Source organism: Mytilus galloprovincialis, chromosome 12 (assembly GCF_965363235.1).
Source record: "Mytilus galloprovincialis chromosome 12, xbMytGall1.hap1.1, whole genome shotgun sequence".
NCBI lineage: Eukaryota > Metazoa > Mollusca > Bivalvia > Mytilida > Mytilidae > Mytilus > Mytilus galloprovincialis.
In genome coordinates this window covers 5,751,569-5,776,043 of record NC_134849.1, presented here as the reverse complement: position 1 = coordinate 5,776,043, position 24,475 = coordinate 5,751,569, and the positions used below count along the sequence as shown (strand labels likewise).

At 32.3% G+C, this 24,475-nt stretch overlaps 1 protein-coding gene across 1 annotated transcript; it reads left to right on the top strand.

Moving 5' to 3' along the window:
* Positions 1-225: 225 nt before the first annotated feature.
* Positions 226-11,623, top strand: LOC143053453 (fibrinogen-like protein A). Its single transcript, XM_076226240.1, has 5 exons — positions 226-764; positions 7,297-7,454; positions 8,098-8,194; positions 9,030-9,194; positions 11,381-11,623. The coding sequence occupies exons 1-5, from the start codon at positions 332-334 to the stop codon at positions 11,584-11,586; spliced, it is 1,059 nt and encodes a 352-aa protein (XP_076082355.1). The 5' UTR covers positions 226-331; the 3' UTR covers positions 11,587-11,623.
* Positions 11,624-24,475: the final 12,852 nt, after the last annotated feature.

The window sequence follows — 24,475 nt, the reverse complement described above, 5'->3', positions numbered from 1 at the left end:
TTTAAAAAAGCTATTTTTTTAAACAAACCAATTCAAGCTATTTTGTAAATAACACCAAAATAACTTTATTAATACTTTAAAGTGTTCTCAGTGTAAGATTTTCAAGGACGCCCTTCAAACAAAGGAAATGTCTTACAAAAAGCATTGTGTAAGTACAGCTTCTCAAATATTTATATGAGGAAAAAATATAATACAATGCATTAATTGTAATATAATATTGTCCCTCCCTTTAAGTCATTACACTATCGTTGGTTCATTTTGACACAAACAGTTAAGTTGTCTGCGTGTTCTTGAAATCTTGAATACATTTTTACAAGAAGAAGTTTTCGAAATGGAGTTCATGGTAGTAGTGATATTATCTTTTCTGTTATGTATCTGCAACGGTGATGTGTTTGGTCCTAGTACACAAAGTGCTGTGGAAGCGGTCAAAAAGGAGAAGAAGAGCATCCAATCGGACATTAATGTGTTGAAAGACAATATGCATGAGCTACTGAAAAGAGTTATTAAAAACGAAAACGAAATTTTTTCACTTAAAAGTGAAAATCAGTTTCTGACAAATAAAATTGAAAACGAAAGGCGTCAATTGTCATGTGATATCAACGTGTTACATGAAAACACTAACGAACAGCAACGAGCACTAACTGATACTAACGCGGAGATTAATCATCTTAATGAAACTATAGACCATCTGAGGAATGATGTCGACAAGTTAGAAGAGTTACAAAGGTCCGAGGACAACATTACAGACTGTATTGACAAACCAGGTATGCTTCGTGATAAATTTGTAAGCAAGCATAATACAAAGGGGAACTCTAAATAATCATTCATTTATTGTTTTTATACTGTTATGAATCATAGTTTAAATGTATGCCCAACCGCAACAACGACCAGTTTGATTGATACATTCAACAACACTTACCGTTATCTTGATGATATTTATTTGTTAAATAATCAATAATAATTTAAAATAAACTGCTAAAATTTACCCAAAGAAACTTACTTTAAATAAATCAAAATTAGACGGTAATAACGGTGATGTCCTAGGTTAAGATATTTAAGTTCAACTCGGGAAACTCCACTTTAATATTTACGACAAACGGGATGATTTATGGTTCCCTATTGTTATTTTTCTCTTTTTTATGGTGATGATTCTTTGACTCAATTGCTATGCCTGTGTCTGTTGTGACGATTTTGATTTGAATGAACGTAATCTATGTATTTCTAGTAAATTAATCAGTCAGGGATTTAGTACCTACAACTTACCTAAAACCTCTACTAAATTGTTTCATAAATATAAAGATTTGGTTTTGAAGTTAGGTTGTACTGATTTTAATTTTTGTTTCTGTTTTTTTCAAATATCAGCTATAACTGTGACAGGTGGACAATAATAGCACACAAACGACTGCGGGAAAATAATCATTCGATCATATATTCTCATTCATTTTTCTTTTAAATTATTGTCACCAAAATAACGAATATTTTTATATACATGTAGATGAGTTTCATTTTTTCAACCAACTTTTTCATTAACGTTTGTCATATTATGATTGGTTTTCAACTTTGATAGAATAAATTATGCTTAACTTTATAATGGTAAGGTAACTGTCAATCAATCCTGTAAATATTACTTTGTTATTTTCTTCAATTTCAACAAGGATGCTAAAAAGATGATCTTTCTCGATAACTAACTTTCAAAGGTTTGTTTTATATGTATAAACATGAGAAGATGTATTTATATTCTCATTCGTAATGTCTTAACTCAATAGCGACATGTGTTAGCAGTTAGAACTTTATGTACTAGTCATTTAATGTTATGTTTTACATTCGTGCATGCTACTTTTAACAAATATAAAAACGTAAATGCACTGGAGATCTACATATAATTTTTCTGTGCACGCAAGGATCATATGCAAATGCATTACTTTCGATTGATGCAGAAGCTTGTATTCTTAACTTTCATCACAATAAGGAAGCAGAAACATGAGGAAAGTAGTCAAAAGATAACTTACAGGGGGAAAACACCGAATTATTATGAAGTGTGATATACAATCTTCCACTTATTCTCTTATTTCTTCTTAACTCCTGAATAGGCCCTTGGAATTAGTTTCGATAAAATCATCGACATCTCGCCTAAATGTGTTAAAAAGATGAGTAAGACAGAACTAGTTCTAGTTCGACATATTGGAAACTACAGGATATTATACTATCAATACCGCTTCGTTAAATTACAACGAGTTCTCTAAATATTCTTTCAAAATGAGTAGGTCCAGTAAGAATCATTTTTGGTCCCAAAATATATCAGTTTTACAAAATTGTTAAAATGTAAACTTTTAACTATTTATTAAAAAGAAGAATACGTCTGCCACATAAATATCGGCTGTTTTTGACAATCAAATGCACATATACCGGGAACTAGCATCATTAAGTCATTCCGATTACTGAAATCTTCGACATTTTAGCATTTAAAAATCGAAGGGGCCGCATATGCATTTTTCTTTATGTTTAAAAAAAAAGTTGTATTTGATGTAATTCATAACATATATAAAGGTTTATAGTCAACACGGATGCGGCCACTTTCATTTTTGATCAACAAAAAAAGAATCATCTGAAAAGTAACACTTTATGGCATATTTGTTATAATTTTCATATTTAAGCTTGAATGTGAGCATATTTCGTGATAGAATGAGTTCAAATATCTCACATAACCTAATTGAATCGACTGAAGTAGACACTTAGGTGTTTAAAATGTTTCAAAATCTTTCATCAGATCAACCTGAAATTTGAGACCAAATCAGCCCTTACCGGACAAACTCCTTTACAGAAACCTATATCTAGATATTCAGATATCAACTGCAATATATGTCCTCTATTGGATTTTTATATACCCGTTTCAAATTTGAAACACTGATAAAAAAGCAGAACTTTTTTTCCGTTTGGTTCATTGATTTTTTGTATAACATTGACGTCCCTCGGGTCCCATCTTACGGTGTTATCATATAAACATCTAGTTTGATATGCCCATGATGTCGGTGTCTGCCACGAGACATACAAAGCTAAACATGTTATATGCCAGACACGTGTGTCTGCCTCGAGAGATACCAAGCTAAACATGTTGTATGCTAGACACGTGTGTCTGCCACTAGACATACAAAGCTAAACATGTTATATGCCAGACACGTGTGTTTGCCTCGAGATATACTAAGCTAAACATGTTGTATGCCAGACACGTGTGTCTGCCACGAGAGATACCAAGCTAAACATGTTGTATGCCAAACATGTGTGTCTGTTATGAGAGATACCAGGCTTACCATGTTGAATGCCAGACGCGTGGTTCCGCTACCCAGCTGTGACGCTTTAATTAAAAAGTTTAAAGGTTTAAATTAAGTATAAAGTTGTAGATTATTGAAGACGTAAAATTCTGAAAGACTTAATAGACATAATCACCATAAGCCGATATCGAAACCGAAACCAAAAATAGTAGTGAGATAAATCGTAAATATATAATGTTTAGTTAGTTCAACCCTTTTACTGCTTTATACTGTTTGAAATTTGAATATTTATACACTAGATGGAGTATGACTTCCATTTAACAACTTGCACGAATCTATCCAAAAAAATTAATTCAGCGAGTATTAAATATACTAATCCAAGTAGCATACAATTAAAATGTAGATACAAATTGATGTATGGTATGCATTAATTACGAAACAAGTTTCGTCGAAAGTAAGAACCAAAATTCTAGAATAGGTGTAATATTTTACAATTGCCAGTGTACTTCAGGAAAGAAAAAGAAGAAACTAAACAAAAACGAGATCAGCAAGATTGACAGATAAAAAATTACGAAAGTATTAAGAGTATTTGCAATAGGAATTAATTTATAATTAACCTTCGAAGTCATTTTGAACGATTTATACATGTTAACAAATTCGTGTTGAAATATAAATTCAACCTGGTGCGCTCGATATATAACATATTGAAAGGTCTGCATGAACTTTTGCATCCAAACAAAATCTTATTGATTCCGTAAGTGTTGGATATATTCCATTAAATGCTTTGTCGGAAATATCTAAAATGTGATGAACAAATAGCTTATATTTATTTGATATAATTATATTCGATTTTCAAAATAATATTGAGACTTTACAACCATAGTTTTTTTTTTCACAAAAAAAAGAGGTCAAATTGAAATGAATAGAGTAATGTTATAATTTTTAAATAGTTTCTCAATTCATTGGATGTAGAAAAGACTTTCGAGCCCAATCCATTTTGATATGGATGTAATCGTTCCACGCGAGATATTACCTTTTCCTCGTGATTTTTAATTTTTTGGCGATACCATATATCCATCTGAACATCCTAATGCAACACCACATAATGTAAGGCAGTTACGCAATCAAAATGCTATAATCGTCGATCAACGCAAATTTGTCTACGAGAAGATTTTATTTAGAACATTCTATAAGATAAGAAATATTTATAAATAAAAGGCTCTTTATATAGAAATAGTCAGAATGATATTGCACCTATTGTAGAACTATGTGCAGCTCTTCCCTGCGACGAACCCTCCTAAAGTTTATGATAAATGTACATCATAAATAAATTGTATCAGGATCTTAAATTTTAGATTTCTTGAATTAGTGTATTTAATAATGGTTGAATGTAACTTTGCTTTTTATGGATTCATGAGAATTATTAATTGAAGTAATGCTTTATATAATGTATTCAAATTTCAAACAATATAAAGGATTTAAAGGGTTGATAGTTACTAGTCGAAAGTACCAGGATCATAATTTTATACGCCAGACGCGCGTTTCGTCTACATAAGACTCATCAGTGACGCTCAGATCAAAATAGTTAAAAAGCCAAACAAATACAAAGTTGAAGAGCATTGAGGACCCAAAACTCGAAAAAGTTGTGCTAAATACGGCTTAGGTAATCTACTCCTGGGTTAATCAAAATTAGAAACGTTTTCCATTTTCCTCACTATTAGTTTTGGTTTCGATATCGGTTTCGGTTTCAGTTTCGTTATCGGCTTATGTTGAACATGTCTAATACAGAATGTGTCATGGTTAAACTAGTTTGTTGGCGTCAAACCCTACCCTGTATACATCGGAGTTGTTGAGTGATATATACAATGCATTCATTTGAATGGTTGAAATGTTTGTCTTACACATTTGCACATACAAGAGTAGCTCTATTTCCTCTAACCTCAAAATCAACATATGATCGAGAAGATACTTACACCATATCCACTGTCTAGGTAGTCACATTTCATAACAACATATGGCCGAGAAGATACTTACGTCATGTCCACTGTCTATGTATGCCCTTTCATAACAACATGTGCAAACTATATTTCAAATTCTGGAAAAATAAACTTCAGTATGAAGTTTATTCTACAAGAATCATAATATGTCATCCTGTTTGAATTAATTCCAAGCAACAACATTTTGTTAATGTTATAGCAGTTTGGTATTCAAACTTTTTTTGCATACCATCTTTTCCGCAAGTTTATTGTGTTCTGTTTAGTATTAAATTAATAATCTAAAAGATCGATTTTGTTATATCTGAAGATCAGTTTAATTGGCAAACTGCAATGGCCATCGGTTGTGTTTAAAAACATCTGTTCACCATTCCTGGCGAACGGAACCCAGGGGTCTCGATGGTCAACACTGATGTTGTTAGTTTTAATCCTGCATGTGACAGGTACACTTGAACGCAAATTTAATTGATAGGGATTGACAATTGCTTTTTTATCCAATCAAAAATGCAGGTTACAAGTGACGTTACATATAATGTGTTACCATTGACTAAAATCTCAACGACAAATTAAAATAACATAATTCTAAAGAAATGAAAAAATAATATAGCTATCAAAAGCGATTGTCTGAATGGAGAGAATAATTGTTATGGCTTAAATGATGCTTAACTTATAGTCTCGTCCTAAACATGCATTACATTTGTTGTCTCATGACTCGACGCAAAATGTATATTAATCATTCAACAGGATATGTGTGCACATTAAAAAAAAGATCATGAATAAACTCATCATATATACCAGGATTGAAATTTTATATTTACGCCAGACGTGCGTTTCGTTGCAAAAGACTCATCAGTGACGCTCGAATAGAAAATTTGAAAAAGGGCCATGTATTAAATTTGCATGAAGGGAAACATAATTCGAGCGTCACTGATAAGTCTTTTGCTGATGGAGATCTATTTCCCCGAGGGTATCACCAACCCAGTAGTAAGCACTTCTGTTTTTACTTGAGTATTCATTGATATGTTCATAATTATAAATTTAACTGATAACAAAACTTAGAATTTTTGAAATACTCAGGACTTTCTTCCTCAGGAATAGATTACCTTGCTGTATTTGACAAAACTTTTAGGAATTTTTGGGTCCTCAATGCTCTTCAACTTCGTACTTTATTTGGCCTTTTTAATATTTTTGATCGAGCGTGACTGATGAGTCTTTTTTAGACGAAACGCGTGTCTGTCGTAAATATAAAATTTCAATCCTTGTATCTATGATAAGTTCATTTACAACCACTGGGTCGATGCCACTGATGTTGGAGATTTATTTCCCCAAGGGTATCACCAACCCAGTAGTCAGCACTTCTGTGTTGACTTGAGTTGTCATCGATATGTTCATAATTATAAATTAACTGACAACAAAACTTAGAATTTTTGAAATACTAAGAATTTTCTACCTAAGTCTTTTGTAGACGATACGCCCATCTTGCGTAAATATAAAATTCCAATCCTGGTATATATGATGAGTTTATTTGAATGATTGAACAAATGTATTATGAATGTGCAGATAATGACAGCAATACTAGATATTACAGATAACGAAGAGATGACAGAAATACGAAATATGAAATTAAAAAGTAAAATCACAAAAATACTGAACTTAGAGGAAAATCAATTCGAAAAGTCCATAATCACATGGCAAAATCAAATAACAAAACACATCAAATCGACTGGACAAGAACTGTCATATTCCTGACTTGGTACAGGCATTTTCAAATGTAGAAAATGGTGGATTAAACATGGTTTTATAGCGCTAACCGTCTCACTTTGATGACAGTCTCATTCCGTATATTTACAATGATGCGTTAACTAAACAGACATAATAAATAAAATAGTTAAAATATGGGTACAGCAGTCATCATCGTGTTACAATTTTAAAAGCGTTTGTTTTTTATTCATATTTATTTTTATTACAAAAATACTACATTTTGTTTTAACAAATTACCAATCGTGATGCCATCGTGTGGTTTATTTTTTAAGATACAGAATCAAATCAAGAGAGAAAGAATAGAGACTGCACAGATATACAAAAGAACAGCAATCAGGCGCTGGAAAGTGGTGTGTACACAATATATCCCAACGGCGAAAAGTCTGTCCAGGCTTATTGTGATATGTCTACAGACGGCGGAGGATGGACAGTACGTCAAACTTTGTTTCTAGTTTTGTATTGTAATTAACACGATTTATATGCTAACAAAGTCAGTTTAAAAAAATTTGTGCCAGGAAACTCAGCATGTCGACTACTTTTTTAGTTTATAATCACAAATAATCAATTTCTCTAGATATTTTAGAATTTTATTCAAAATCACTTCCGCATGTATTTTATTGCATATTTTGATAACTACCGCGATTGTTATTGGAGCTTTTAAAAAAATTAAAAATTCCATATCAAGCTACAAATCATATTGAACAGTTTGTGAAAAATTGTAAGTCGACGTTTTTACTAGTTCAACCGCAGTATAATCCTTCCTTTCACATTGAGCTTGTCGTCCTTCATTATAAACATTCCCCTTCTAGGAGTGTTTTTTTTTCTAATCCTTCAAGACATACAGTAGAAACGTAGTAAACACTGACATAGTATGAAATCCTTATTACGGTTCGCATTTTAAAGAACTATAATGCTTAGTATACCAATAGTGATTACCTTATCTATGCAAATATGTTTCAACGTAACAATTAAAACAAACATGTATGCATGTGTTAACACAATAAGTGAAAATGATTGATGTATACCTATTATTATATAATATTTCACAGTTCATATTTATTCATACTATTTAGGTTATTCAGAAAAGATTTGATGGATCAGTTGACTTTAATCAGAACTGGTTGGAATGTGAAATTGGGTTTGGTAACATAAATGGAGAATTCTGGTTTGGTATGTATATAGTTATCAAAAGTACCAGGATTATATAAATGTAAATGTACATTTAAATTTTCATAGTTTGGCCTTGTTACAATAGTTCTTTTTCTAATACGTGATTGTAAAAAAAAATACATATTTCGCAGGGAAAAAATGTAGTATTGCATATTATATGATTTCTTATTTGAAAAAAATACAACTTTTATGGTAGACTATCAGATCAAATATTCATTATCAGTGACAAGATTAAGATACCAGCTTCATAATTTTATGCTTTTTTTACTTACGTTAGTGATTTCCTTTAATCTATTTAATGCATTAAAAGATCATACCGAAAATAATGCAATATGAATGATTTATACGTACAATATATTGATCATTTTGTTGATCTATCAAGGTTTTATAAACATGTTAACTTTTTTAATTGTGTACAAAACACTCACATGTTTCTCTACAGAAAATAATAACTGTTCTTTTTGTTTATGTAATCAATCGTTTTATCTCAGTTTGTCATTTGTCGAAATCAATTATGACGTCCTAGTTTCTATCTTTCCTCTGAAATTGTTATTGTGACGACATGTACAAATGTGACCGTTATAAAAAACAGAAGACATTTGTTTGCCGAGCATTTATAAAGAAGGATTACGGTGTTCTGAATAGCGTATAAAATAATGAGAGAAACAGTTTCCAACGCCACATCTTCTGTGTTTACTGGACCTGGTCATTTTATCGTTTGTTTTTGTTTTGTCTTTGGTTGTCATGTTTCGTTGACCAAAAGTTATGAATGTCCTATTGGTATCGTCTGTGTATTTTTCCTATTAATGAACATTGTCTTTCTTTGTAAATGTAGGAAACAATTACGTGCATACCCTGACAGCCAGTGGAAAAAACGAACTCCGGATAGATATGGTTGATAAAAGAAATAACAAGAAATATGCTGTTTACAGAATTTTCAGTATTGGAGACGCTGCTTCAAAGTACAAGTTAACAGTCGGTAATTATTCAGGAAACGCAGGTAAATAAGTATTAACGTCAATATTTTATATAACATTAATTCCCATATCCTCCATCAACCAGCAACCCGATCAGAGTAATCCGCTACATAATTTAAAGGTTAAATGAACTCTATTTAAAGTATATCATGTATCAAAAATATAGGAATAAAAAGTTCAATCAGTGGTATAGTTGCCAATGCGACAACTTTTCAACAATATTAATATCAATATTACATGTACTTTTTAATTGTGCAATTCACTATATCAACCAAGTTAGTTTATATATTAAAAACAGTTTTTGGAAAGATATATTCAGAGCATTGGAAATGATTACTGATAAAGAAAGAAATAGGGACTATATTTATTGTTTATCAAGTCCTATTTGATTTAATAAAATGATCAGAATTGGTAATAAACCTGGTTTTTTTTATCAACATTGGTTTAATCATAGTTTACAATATTCTATATCAAACAAGTTAGTTTATATATTAAAAACAGTTTTTGGAAAGATGTATTCAGAGCATTGGAAATGATTACTGATAAAGAAAGAAATAGGGACTACAAATATTGTTTATCAAGTCCTATTTGATTTAACAAAATGATCAGAATTGGTAATCAACCTGTTCTTTTTATCAACATTAGTTTAATCATGGTTTACAATATCTTAATGATGTGATAGATGAAAATGGATGTTTTATTTCATACAGCAATGTTATCATATCAATGTAATTTTTTTTTGGAATACATGAGTGTTATTTAAGCTATTAAAACAACAGGAAATTATTAAAAAAAACAACATATAAGTTATGTTGTGCTTACAAGTCTTTTTTAAAAATAGAAAAAGTTATGTACAAAATATTCATTAGTAACAATGTGACTCCAACAGGACAACTGCAGTGGAGTCAAATATTAAGTGAAGATCTCATTTGGAAGCACATTTTCAAACTACTTTGACCGTCACTGTCAATACTAAACTACAGTGACCTCAATACATAATCAACCATAGAATTCTTGCCACAAATAAATTGTTATGTAAAATCAAACTTATCGATAACCCTCTATGTACTTTTTGTAAATTAGAAGATGAAATAATTAAACATATTCTGTGGAATTGTGAGATTATCCAACTTTTTTACAAGATATTGACTATTGGTTCTTATTTGGTGGGGTAAGCCTACCATTGAATAAGTTGAATTTTATTTTTGGGGGTATATCAAAAGTTCGAAACGGTGACCCATATAATATGACATTTCTATACATGAAACAATATATACATAACAGTAGATGTTTTTCAAAAGATCTTTCACTGATCAGTGCCATTAAAGAAAAGCTAGAATGTACAATTTAGAAAAAAAATGGCAGTCAAAAATAAGAGACAAAAGCACTTTGATACCATGTGGAATGCCTTTAAAGATTTATTTTTATAATTCAATTTGTCATTTGTTTTTATACAGGTACTTATTGTCAATACTAACATAAAATATTATTGTATCTGATAGCAAAATTTATTATTTACTGCAAATCTTACCGGATATTATTACCTCTTTCTTTTTTATAAAATTCTTTACAATTCTCAAGGGCCACACAGTGATACATAAACATTTAACTCTAAATATATTTTCTTCCGTATGTTTTTTTCTCTTCTATTCATATTAATATAACAAATAAATATACAACAATGTTTATTGCTATAAATAAATATATATATTCAAATGTATTGCTAATATCACTGTATATATGTTGATCTGTTGTATTTGTTGTAAATCCTAACGCAGAAACTGCTCCAACAAAGTTATGAGGAGGACAGATTAAAAATGACACTCCGTAAATTGCGTGATTGTTTGTCGTTTGGTTTGTTTTTTTTTTTTTGCTTAACGTTTAGCTTTTTGTTACAAATCAAATAAACAAAAGTTAAATAACAACAGAAATAGATGGTACTTTTTTCGACAGATGCGTGACTACGCTCAAGGTCAACCATTGTTCTGACATTTTCAAATATGCCCAGTCTTACAATGAACAATGGCAGCCATTTCATAGACGTACTTTGTCGACGTATAGTTTTTAACTGCATTACACACTGTCCATGTCGTCTCTATATATCATCGAAATTATTACTTTGGATCAAAAGTTACATACTACACACTCCTTGTGTTTTGTGTTATTAAGGTTTTTGTATTTTAATCACAATTGTTTCATTTACTTTCAGTGGATAAGTTGAAATATCCTAATGGAGATAAGTTTAGTGCTAAAGATCAGGACAATGACACATGGGGCATACATTGTGCCTCTTATTATCAAGGACCATGGTGGTATCATAGTGGGTGTTATAATGCGAACCTTAACAGACCTTTTGGAAAGATGGATTGGAGTGGTACAATATCAAGATCTGTCATGATGATCAGGAAAATATAAATTGTGATTCTCTTCCAATAAATGATTAAATAAAGTTGTATTCTGTTTATATTATCATTATGACGTAAGCGATAAGGATTATACATGTATGATACAGCATGTAATAACAAGAATAACCAGAACACATACGTTTTATCATCGTTAAATGAATTTCCTTAACACATATCTTTTTCAAGATGTAACATCTTATCTGTCATTTATTAGTTTTTACTTTTGAAACTATATCGTTTCTACTTCTGTAAGATTTATACATGAAAATATCTTTTTGAGAAATGCTTATTCACATGTTTGATTTAAACTAATCACACCAGACAAGGTAAAAGACGCGATAAGTGCCCATATGAAAACACACAATGTATCGATAGTTTATATTGCCAAAATTAATACAGATATTCATGATATTGTCGAGAAGAAAAATTAACAACTTTAATCATCTCATCAAAGTTTGATTCATTATAAATGACGTTAATATTCATCGTTTTTCACTAAAAAGAGAAGGGTTTCGGGGCCATGAACAGCTGCCTATGTAGTACGGGATTTACTTTTTGTTGAAGGCCGTAATGTGACCTTTATTTGATATTGTCATTGTTGTTTGGTTTGTGGTGGAAGTTGTCTCATTGGAAATCATTCTAATTCCTCTTATATTTATTCATGTTATCATAATTTGCACCATGAAATAAAATTATCTAAAACAAATTCAATAAAAGAGTTTGGTATGATCATATTGTAGAGTTTGGTATGATCATATTGTAGAGTTTGGTATGATCATATTGTAGAGTTTGGTATGATCATATTGTAGAGTTTGGTATGATCATATTGTAGAGTTTGGTATGATCATATTGTAGAGTTTGATATGATCATATTGTAGAGTTTGGTATGATCATATTGTAGAGTTCGGTATGATCATATTGTAGAGTTTGGTATGATCATATTGTAGAGTTTGCTGTGATCATATTGTAGAGTTTGGTATGATCATATTGTAGAGTTTGGTATGATCATATTGTAGAGATTGGTATGATCATATTGTAGAGTTTGGTATGATCATATTGTAGAGTTTGGTATGATCATATTGTAGAGTTTGGTATGATCATATTGTAGAGTTTGGTATGATCATATTGTAGAGTTTGGTATGATCATATTGTAGAGTTCGGTATGATCATATTGTAGAGTTTGGTATGATCATATTGTAGAGTTTGGTATGATCATATTGTAGAGTTTGGTATGATCATATTGTAGAGTTCGGTATGATCATATTGTAGAGTTCGGTATGATCATATTGTAGAGTTCGGTATGATCATATTGTAGAGTTCGGTATGATCATATTGTAGAGTTCGGTATGATCGTATTGTAGAGTTCGGTATGATCATATTGTAGAGTTCGGTATGATCATATTGTAGAGTTCGGTATGATCATATTGTAGAGTTCGGTATGATCATATTGTAGAGTTTGGTATGATCATATTGTAGAGTTCGGTATGATCATATTGTAGAGTTTGGTATGATCATATTGTAGAGTTTGGTATGATCATATTGTAGAGTTTGGTATGATCATATTGTAGAGTTCGGTATGATCATATTGTAGAGTTCGGTATGATCATATTGTAGAGTTCGGTATGATCATATTGTAGAGTTTGGTATGATCATATTGTAGAGTTCGGTATGATCATATTGTAGAGTTTGGTATGATCATATTGTAGAGCTTGGTGGATTGCTATTTCAACGATCAGTTGGTATTAGGATTGCTTTTTACAATTCAGCTTCGGACTATTTTGGTTCAATGTGATTTTTGTTTGTGTTTAGCGACTTTGTTTTGTGTTTTGATACAGGCCATTTGGTCTTGACATCATATTGTTTTTTTCATTTTTTCATTTTTTTTTCTCAATTTGAACGATATGCAGACTGACCGTGTGATAGAGAATGAAAACCGTAATGTCTCTAAGAGACAAACTCCGACCTAATTGCATAAAACAGCTTTATGCCAACAATGGGACTTCAATGTATCGAGAAAGTATGCATTCAGAGCTAGGCATTAGCTTGCTTACAAACAACAATAATGTATACTAGTTCAGCGAAAATAAACCCAAAAACTCCGAAATGTACAAAATAAACCATTCTCATTCGCAATGTTGTCAAAATTACAAAACTACACAACACTGACAAACTATATTTTAAGATAAAGCATGATACTAGCTGCAAGGATAATTCGACCTCAAAGAAGTATATCGACTGGGGACGAAGTCCGAAGTCGAAATTCTTCTTTAAGTGATATATCCTGTATCGACCTCATAGAAAGGCTACAAATGTTATATTAATAATTGGCAAATATTGTCAGTGCATAAGAATCCGTATTTTTTAAGATTATATCTTGCTGGTAGTATATTAATTGTTTCTTTGACTTGTTCGACAAATATGTTCTTTTCTGAATATTTGAAACTTCTTTTAATGTAATAAGAGACGAAGATACCCAAATTCGTAAATTTTTTCACATTCAAACATCTAATTTAAATGCAGCCGCTAGAGGTTTTTGGCTGCACAATGAGACACTGCAACCCATTCAAAATCTTGGCGCCGCATATGGCTTAAGAGATGACTCATAAAATACCGGACGCATTTTCAAGCGTCAATAGCAGCAACTTTCACAAACTACCGAAATTGAATTTACCTACATTTGATGGAAACGTACTTAAATGCAATCCTTTTGGGATTTTTTCAATTCCGCAATTCACAACAACAGCACACTAACCGACGTTCAAAAGTTCAACTATCTAAATTCTTTACTAGAAGGATAAGCGTCATACACTATTGCCGGATTTGCTCTTATGCACACAAACGACAACAAAGCTATTGAACTCGTACATGAAAGATTCTGACAAAATTATAAAATCATTCAATCGTACATGCAAGCACTACTAGTCATACCCGCACCAAAGAATACGCTTGCACAGCTTAGAAGTTACTATGACAGGACAGAAACATACATACATACGTGGACTAGAGTCTTTTTGACAAACTCAAGAGTCGTACGGATCGTTATTTATGGAAGCGCATATGGTACACCCTCTTGTAAAGTTATTTTGTTGCTAATAAGTCGGATTTATTAGTTATGTTGTGTGTTATAAGCTGGAATCTAATCATCATGTGGAGTCAACTTGTCGGAATGATGAAGAAATAATTGCATTACAATTTCGACTTGCTAATATAAATGTAATGACATAGTAATAAGAAATCGACATGATGAATTCAGCTTGTTCATTGATTAAGTCGACAACTTGTTTATTTGAAGATGAGGTAAAACCACGTGAATTCTTTGGAAAAACATAAGTCTATTTTTAAATCGATTTCCATATTTCGTTTGTTTAATGTGCTTCGGTTGTGTGAGTTATTTTGTATGAAAAGGCAGTCAAATATCAGAAAAAAGTACTAAGAAAATAACAATATGTCGGACAAAAGGGGAATATACCCCCACTATTTAGTCAGGCCGTTTATTTTCCTAAGTTCTCAAATGGAATCAGTATCATAATGATGAATTCGTGAAGGATTCAACAGAACCATCTGTTGTATGAGATTGCCGCTTTCAGTGTAAAATTGTAATGTTGACTATAAAAAGTCAATTTTTCAGTAACATACAAAATAGTGTTTTTTTCTGTAGATGCTTCATTTTGATCTATTGAATCAAAGCATCTACAAAAAAAACCTTTTTTTAAATCTTGTATGATCTAAAATATTAACTCCTATAACAATTCATGGAGATTTACAAAACAGTTTTAATTACTGCAAAAACATATTGTCCTGTTCACTAGTATCTATGTAGAATCGCAGTAAATTATATCGAAGGAAGAGAACGGGGAGGGATCCGCTAGCTAAAATAAATAAGGAGATCAGCAAAACCTTTACCGTATAGTAAGCTATGAAAGAATCCGAAATGACATGCAAAACTACATCGGCGGGAAACCTAACAATCTAAATGACGAAGACGCCGACGCCAAAGTTGTGAGATGTGATGTGACAACCAGCTACCAGAGTTTAAATCAAGAGGATGTCAGCAATCACAGGCAGTTGTACGGCCTTTAACAAATCGTATAGTCGGCTATAAAAGACCACTACGTGGAAAAGTGAAACAATTCAAACGAAAAATGTATCGGCCTTATTTATAACAAAACAATTTACAAAAAACAAATATGAAACACATGAACCAACAGCAACCATTGAACTACAGCTCTTGACTTCTGACAGGCATATGAAGAATGTTGCGGAGTTCTCGGAAAAATATTCCCCAATATTCATGCAATAATCCTATAATTTAGATCATTTGTATTATAATGATAATACACTCCATCCTTACATAAAAATATTACAGATTTACTATGCGACTATAAGAGTTGTATAAAAAAGAGCAAATATGGTGCAGTTTTGGTTGATATGGTCAAATATGGTCAGTTTTGGTTGATGCTGTCAAATATGGTCAGTTTTGATTGATACAGACAAATAATTTTGTAACATGAGTCAGTCTGAGGTATGAAAACTACTGATATTTGTTTCTGATGCGATATTTTGAATAAAAATAGGAAATGCTGGCACCCTCAATTAATGCGAAAAAATGGTCATTGATTTCCAATATTGCAGTTATTTATATACTACAGTCCCTCTCGAACTAAAATTATAACTGAATTGCTGTGCAGCTATATAGATTTACATAATAAAAAGCAAATATGGTAAGTTTTGGTTGATGCAGTCACGACTCAGTCTGAAGTATAAAAACTACTGATATTTGTTTATGATTCAATATTTTGAATAAAACAAGGACATGCTCATTGGAGGATCAAGGGGAGGGGGTCCATGGGTTCGAACCCCACTTTTTTTTTTAACATCAATGCATATGAATGGGAGCATATAGTTGGACCCCCAGCCTGGATCTAGCTGCCCCTGCATGCTGGCACTATAAATTGATGTGAACAATTACATTTTTTTTTCCAAAATTGCTGTTACTTGTACTGGTGCGGATCCAGCCATTTTAAAAAAGGGGAGGTTCCTAACCCAGGACAAAAGGGGGGGGGGGGGGTTTCTAATTACATTTCCCCATTCAAATGCATTGATCGTCCAAAAAAAGGGGGGTTCCAACCCCCGGAACTCCCCCCCCCCTCTGGATCCGCACCTGTTGTACATTACAGTCCCTCTAGACTTAAAATTAAAACTGAAGTACTGTGCACCTACATAGATTTGCAGAAAGAAAAAGCAAATAAAGGCAGTTTAGATTGATGCGGTCAAAAGGTATTTGTTAAACAGGTCGTCCGTGGTATGAAAACTACTCGTAAACAGATATTATATTGGTTATTGAGGTCCGATAATTTTTTTATGTGATAATGAGCCATCCTGACTCCCGGAATAACAAATGTAAAACAATTCAAATAATAATGCCCCCCCCCTAATACTAACGGCCTAATTTATGTACAAAAACATAAAATGGGAAAAAAACAAAAATTTATGTAACACATCAACAAAAGAAAATCACTGAATTACATGCTCCTGACTTGGAACAAGCACATACATGCAGAATATGGCGGGGTTAACAGGTTAAACATGTTCTCTAAGGCGGCAACCATTTGATTTTCTGGTGGGGTGGGGGGCTATGGGTTTTTTTCTGTACAAACGTTTTTTTTCGACTTCGGCGAAGAACAATCTATTTTTTGAGCGACAAACCGAAAACAATTTTTTTCTTTCAATTTTAGCATTACATATAGTGGCAGCTGAGGATGAAACAATAATTTTTTTTTCTCAGGGTCCAAAACAAATTATTTTTTTTCACCAAAAACTGGAAACTAAAACTTTTTTTTCCAAAAAAACACATAGCCCCCTCAAATCAAATGGTTGCTGCCTAAGTCTTCTCGATTATAAATCTGAAATAAAACCGGCAAAATAGCAAACTCTATATAATTTAAATCGCTTTTTTACCCAACCCTTTATATAAAGGCAAAGTGTTCTTAAAACTGATAAATCAACTCTAGCCGTAGAATTTATAAATCAATTTTAGCCGCAGAATTTATAAATCAATTTTAGCCGTAGAATTTATAAATCAATTCTGGTCGTAAAATTTATAAAAATCAATTTTAGCCGTAGAATTTATAAATCAATTTTAGCCGTAGAATTTATAAATCAATTCTGGCCGTAGAATTTGTAAAAATCAATTTTAGCCGTAGAATTAGAAATCAATTCTAACCGTAGAACTGTTCTAGAAGTAGAACTGACCAAATATCTGGTCAGTTCTAGCTAGAACTGTCTGGATCAGTTCTAGGGTAGAACTGTCAGGATCAGTTCTAGGTAGAACTTCCAAATCAGTTCTAGCTAGAACAGTTCTAACCTAGAACTGACTAAAAGGTGTCAGGCTGACAGTTCTACGTACTGTTCTAGAACAGTTCTCCTGACAGATTTAATGACAGGTTAGAAGTGATTTCCACTGTAGCTTACTATGCGGTAGGGGTTTTGCTCATTGTTAAAGACCATATAGTGACATAAAGCTGCATACTTCTCAGTGATTTGGTATGTTTTGGAGAGATGTCTTATTGGCTATGATACCACATCTTCTTATTTTCATATAAGTATAAAGAAAGAATACGTGCTATAATTGTCAATGAGACAACTCTCCATATGAGACCAAATGACACAGAAATTTACAATTATAGGTTACCGTACGGCCTTCAACAATGAGCAAAGTCTATACTGGCTAGTCCTCTGTAAAAGACCCCGAAATGATAAATGTAGAACAATTCAAACGAGAAAACTAACGAACTTATTAATGAACAAAAAGTGAACGAAAAACAAATACAACCCGTAACACAGTAGTGATCGAATTGGCGTTTCTTTACCGTCAGAATAAGTTACGTTATCGACAAACTTATTTCAGAAGTGACATAATTTTATTTTTCTTCATCGACAAAATATTTCATGTCCAACGTGCAACTTGTCATTGTTTAAGTCGAAGTTTTTTTTCAACACAGTAAAACATTTTTTATAACCAACCTCTGTCATTGGCATTTTCATTTTAACGGTAAAGGATCAAATACGGGATCTCCGAAATTTCTATCATTTGTTACGAGGGATCATTATTCAATCGAACATATGTCTTTGTTCATGACACATAATATGAAAGACAAAGACCACAATTAATGATCTAGTTCCCTTTAATTACAGTGTATTTTTTCTTTCTTTCTTTTCTTTCCCTTCTCATATATTTCTTAGTTTTTCTGGGTTGGAAATGAAAGAAGAGAGCTGAAATAAACTTTTGGATGTTTTATTTTAACTGACTTTAATATGGAAAGAGTGATTAGGCCAGGTGCAAAAAGGTGATATTTACAGTTTTCGGAACATCTCTTGACTTGTCCATAGGGGTATGGATGTGTATTGGCTAAATTTGTAAAATACATGTACAGCAGAGCAATCTTTCTGAATGTAGGATATATTTTTGGACTAGAACTGTACTTTACACACACACAAAAATTGACAAATAGATTAGGTGCATTTTTTTTTAATTCAACAAAACGTTATAAAGAACTAATAGAGAATTTAATTGTGGTCTATGGCCAGGAGTTGAAATGATCAAATACTTTCAAACTGACGGAAACAAAAATACATAATCTAGAAAGTGTGTTCTGTCATAGACATTGGCTTCGTCGTGCGAATCGACGAAATCATGTTACATGTAACCATGGAAGTAATATCTAAAAGGAATAACATCGACTAATTAGCATGTATTAACGGCCTGCAGAGCCCTGTACTAAAGTCGTATGATTTTATCCAATTATAGTCTCAGCGGTAAGATCCCTTTGGTTACTATCTGTGATACTGCGGTTGTAAAATGGCATCTGGAATTTCTTATCAGTCACGTGATTTTATCGAGTCCGGTACCTGTGTTAAATCCGAGGTTTATTATTACTGAGAAGGTGGCACTGTATCATATACAATCTCTACCTTCAGATGAAGTCGTATGATGTAAAAAAAAAAACACTTGAAAAACGGACGAGAATTGTTCAAACTACAACAGTTTAGCATGGAAAATTGTATTTAATTTAGCATTTTTTGGTTTTTACTGTTTGTTTTAAACAGTTCTAAAAGTATTTTCCGGTTAAAAGGGGATCCCGAGTTAAACAGTTAAATACCGATGAATCGATCAGGTTTCACATGATGTTGAACAAATAATGTAGGCAAATCTAGACATAGATTTGTTTACTGTTGAAATGTGCAAAGTTTATCGAGATTGAAAAAGAAGGATATTTACTTTCAAGTATTCTAAATTTATGTATATGTCATAAATGTCATTGATTACATTATTGAAACTGGACAACTAAAATGGGGATAATATTTTCGTAAATATATATATTTTTTTAAATTATAAAAATTATAACAAACCGACGAAATAGACTTGAATCTATCTGTCTTACGGCAAATTCATTTTTACACAAATTAGTTTATGTATCAAGAACTTAAATTGAAGGATAGAATCGTTTAGATTTGTGAATATTTTAATTGACTAATACACGAAAGACTTAGATTTTTCGTATTTAATAAAGGGAGTCCAAACGTATTTTTTGTACAATCATCTTCTTAACTTACGAAAATGTTTTTTAACTGTATGTAAATATTAAAATTGAAAATGACCCAGCCTTGTTCTCCAATTTCGTATGTGATAGGTGTCGGTTTAAACTATTAATTAAGACTCAAACTAACCAAAAATAGGAAAAAATTGGACTAAAATAAAAATTGAACGAAAGACTCTATTCGGCAGCGTACATCAACGGAATGTAACGAATGGACTATTCGGGTTACCTCGCACGTATATACGACAAAACCTTGTCTGTTTGTAATTCTCCGTGAACACGAAAATGACCGATAAGTGACTGTGATTTGATCGATCACATGCGGAGAATCAACTTCCATGCCAGCTATTGAACCAATTAACGAGTTATCGAAAGATGGGCAGTAACGCAGATGAAACCTTTGAAGTGACGACGATGTTATTTCTTTCAATAGTACTTCCATGATGTACATTGTAACTGATCTTAGCTGTAGAAACAGTTGGTGCGACCTCGATAAAATCTTTATCAATTTAATATAAGCGATAAATATTCATGACTACAATGGTAATGAATATATTGGAGTCACATCCACTGTTTCTATTGTAAACATGAACTCGTCGGTTAGTGCAATGAAGACACTTTTAAAGATTGAGATTGTTGGTTTATTCTTAACACCTTCGAGGTATTAAAATTATTTCAGTGTTTAAAGTTAAATTTATTTTCAAATCTCTTCTGTTTAAAATTGTCGAAACTTCCGTTTAAGATTTCTGTGGTAAACTATCTATTCTATAGTTAGGACCATTTTATAAAAAATACCCTTTTGTACAAGAATACTTTCTTTATAGAAGTATAGATCTGCTGGTTATAGATTTTGTTTTATAACTTTCATTATTGTGACGACGCGCTATGAAATTCAGATTAATTTTTAATGAAGTTGTGTATAAATTTTTGGTCATAAACACAAATCTTTTAAACAGTTCGACGAGTGCGTCAATGTTACAGTAGTCTGTTTACTGTAAGTTACTAAGCTTGGCCCGATTCATCTGTCATTTATGGAAACTAATTCACCACTTTCTGAGACATTCATTTTTATTTCACCATCAGACATACAGCTACATTTGTAACTAAAGAAAAACTCTCAAATTAAAGAAATTTGACATGATATACTGAAACTTTCTTATAATCAATTAAACGACTGCTTTTCTTAGATATGTGATTTTTCATGGTCAAACTTTTTGATTTTTAACGGACATTTTGAGATTTTTTATTGTAAAAAATGGTGTTTTTTTTTTTTAAAGAAATCAACATTTAAAATTTAGAACTTCATGAACATATACAGGAAGCTGAATTATTGCACATCTATGTACTACTTAAAATTGTACTTCGATCTGTTGCGTCCTTAAAATGTTCTGACTGTCCTAAGATTTAATGTACGGAAATGTTCTCTGTGTGTGCCATTGCAAGAAATAGTTTTGCTCGTTATTTTGTCATATTAAAAAAAATTCTCAACAAAATTTTCCCGTTTAAACTGTACTAGAAAAAAATTTGGCATGTGAAACGGACGAAGACATATTCTAACAGAAGTACAAATACCAGTCCTCCCTTTTGTGTATACATATGAGAAGACATTTCAAAGTTATTGATTGAATTCAAATCCATCACACATACGGTACACATTCAGTCCGAAAAAATAAAGGACTTCAATCCTATCAAACACATTTTTAATACACCTTATCGCTATTAGCCTTATCGGCCGGCCGACCCGGCCGCTTGAACTTTTGACGCATACAACAATCACTTTTCCATTGTGGCGTCAGCTATTTTGTTTTATGACGTCAAAATTTTACAGGAAGCTGTGTGATATCCAGTAATGGCGGACACATAGCGATAAGGTGTATTGTTTACCAGTATATTTCTTTTAGTTTTGGGTAAAATTGTAAAGGAAATAATACTATCAAGACGTCCTTCCATAAATCTTTTTTTTTCTGTTCTGACTTCGAAGAAATGACTACTTTTCGCCCAATCGAAATGGTGCATGGACATATTTAGTTTCATATTATTAGAATTATTTTCAATATTATCGGTATTAAACTTGATTATAGACACATGAAAGTTTGTCAGCATTGTCAATCTTTTTAACGTTGAAGTACCAATAGTTCGGTCACTACTCAATTAAGTTTGTCGATAACGTAGCTAATTTTGACGGTAAAGAAACATCAATTCAATCACTTCTCTGGCACAGGCTGTATGTAACACACCAACAAACGACAACCACTAAATAACAGGCTCCTGACAGTGGGCAGGCACATACATATACAATGTGGCGAGGTTAAACATGTTAGTGGGATCCTAACCCTCTCCTTACCTTGGACAGTGGTGTAACATTACAGCATAAGAATGAACTATAAAAATCAATTGAAAAAGGCTTAACTCATCAGATAGATACAAATAGAAATAATACACAGATTGGACATGGCCGGGAACTTGTAGATCCCAACAACAAAAACACACGAAGCACAATTCTGAGAGTTTTTTTTTGCAGTTAATAAAACTTGTTTGTCCTGATAAATTTGTAAATCTCCATTTATGTTATAAACCGTGTATAGTTGTATAGGAGTTATCTTTTAGATCAAGATAAAGCATCTACAGAAAAAATCTTTTTTTTAAATCAACAGCAATCTCAGGCAAAGAAAGAGGGGTTCCTGGGAATCTTTCACGAATTAAGTATAGTACTGATTCCATTTGAGAACTAAGGAAAATACACGGCCCGACTAAACGGTGGGGGTATATCCCCCTTATGTCCGAAATATTGTTATTTTTTTAGTACTTTTTTCTGATATTTGACTGCCGTTCCCACTTTTCATACAAAATAACTCACACAACCGAAGCACATTAAACAAACGAAATATGGAAATCAATGTAAAAATAGACCTATGTTTTTCCAAAATAGTCACGTGCTTTTACCTCATCTCAATCAACAAGTTGTCGACTTAATCAATTAACACGTTGAATTCATCATGTCGACTTCTTATTACGATGTCATTATATTTATATTAGCAAGTCGACATTGTAATACAATTATTTCTTCATCATTCTGACAAGTTGACTCCATATGTTGATTAGATTCCAGCTTATAACACACAACATAACTAATAATTCCGACTTATAAGCAACAAAATAACTTTGCAAGGGGTGTACCATATGCGCTTCCATAGTTATTAGTACAAGTCATTCTCAACAAAATGCCTAATGAAATACCAAAAACTTGACACGTGAGCAGATTGGTTTCTCGGTGATCTTAGGAGATCTATTTTTAAGGATCTGGCAATTTTAAAGTCTCGTAGAAGTACAAAAACATTTGAAAGTCCTATTGCTACAGCTACCTTCTACAAAAACACAAAATCTCGCGAAAATTGGCCAAAGACTAATTCACCACAGAAATCTTATCAAGTCTGCCAAGCTTATTGCACGGAATCCCACTTTTTGTCTGAATGTACCAAATTTACAGACCACAACGACCGCATGAAGATTGTAAAAGAAGATAAATTGTGCTTTAATTGATAAGGACGACACCGCGTAACAGATTGCAAATCTAAATCAAACTGCATGAAAGGTGAAAGACGTCACCACACAATCCTACACAACAACGACCGTAATACAGAAACTTCAAGTACAAGTAGTACATGTACAGTACAAAAATATAACGTGGAGGAATCTTAGACCTCTGTTTTATAAATTTATCTTTAAATTGTGATCGCCCAAATGTTTTATTAAAGACCGCAATAGCACCACTAAGCTACAAAGAACAAACGATTCATGGAAAGATCCTTTTTGACGAAGGGACCACAAGGTCATTTATTACAAACCATTTTACAGAGAAATGTGAGTTGAAAACCACAGGAAGTGAAGCAATTACGCTATCTAGATTTAGAGACGATGATAAGATTAACTCTATTGAAAAGCTAAACCAAGCAACAGTGAAGATACAAACTATATACGGCCAAGAAATACCAGTCGATGTTTTGATTGTATCTAAAATCGCCGCACCATTTAAGACACACATTGAAACTGCAAACAAAGTTGCCGTATTTGCAAAACGTAAGATTAGCACCCACCGTAACGGATGATATATCATTTGAAATTGGACTGCTTGTTGGAGCTTAATAATACTGTTATATTGTCGAGGATGAGATCATAAGGGGCGAGGGACCAGCAGCAGTAAAGTTCAAACTAGGATTCCTGAAACACTCAAAAGAACCGGTTCAATTACCGAAACAAACGTAAGTGCTATCAATTTAGAAGACATAGAAGAGATGCACACTA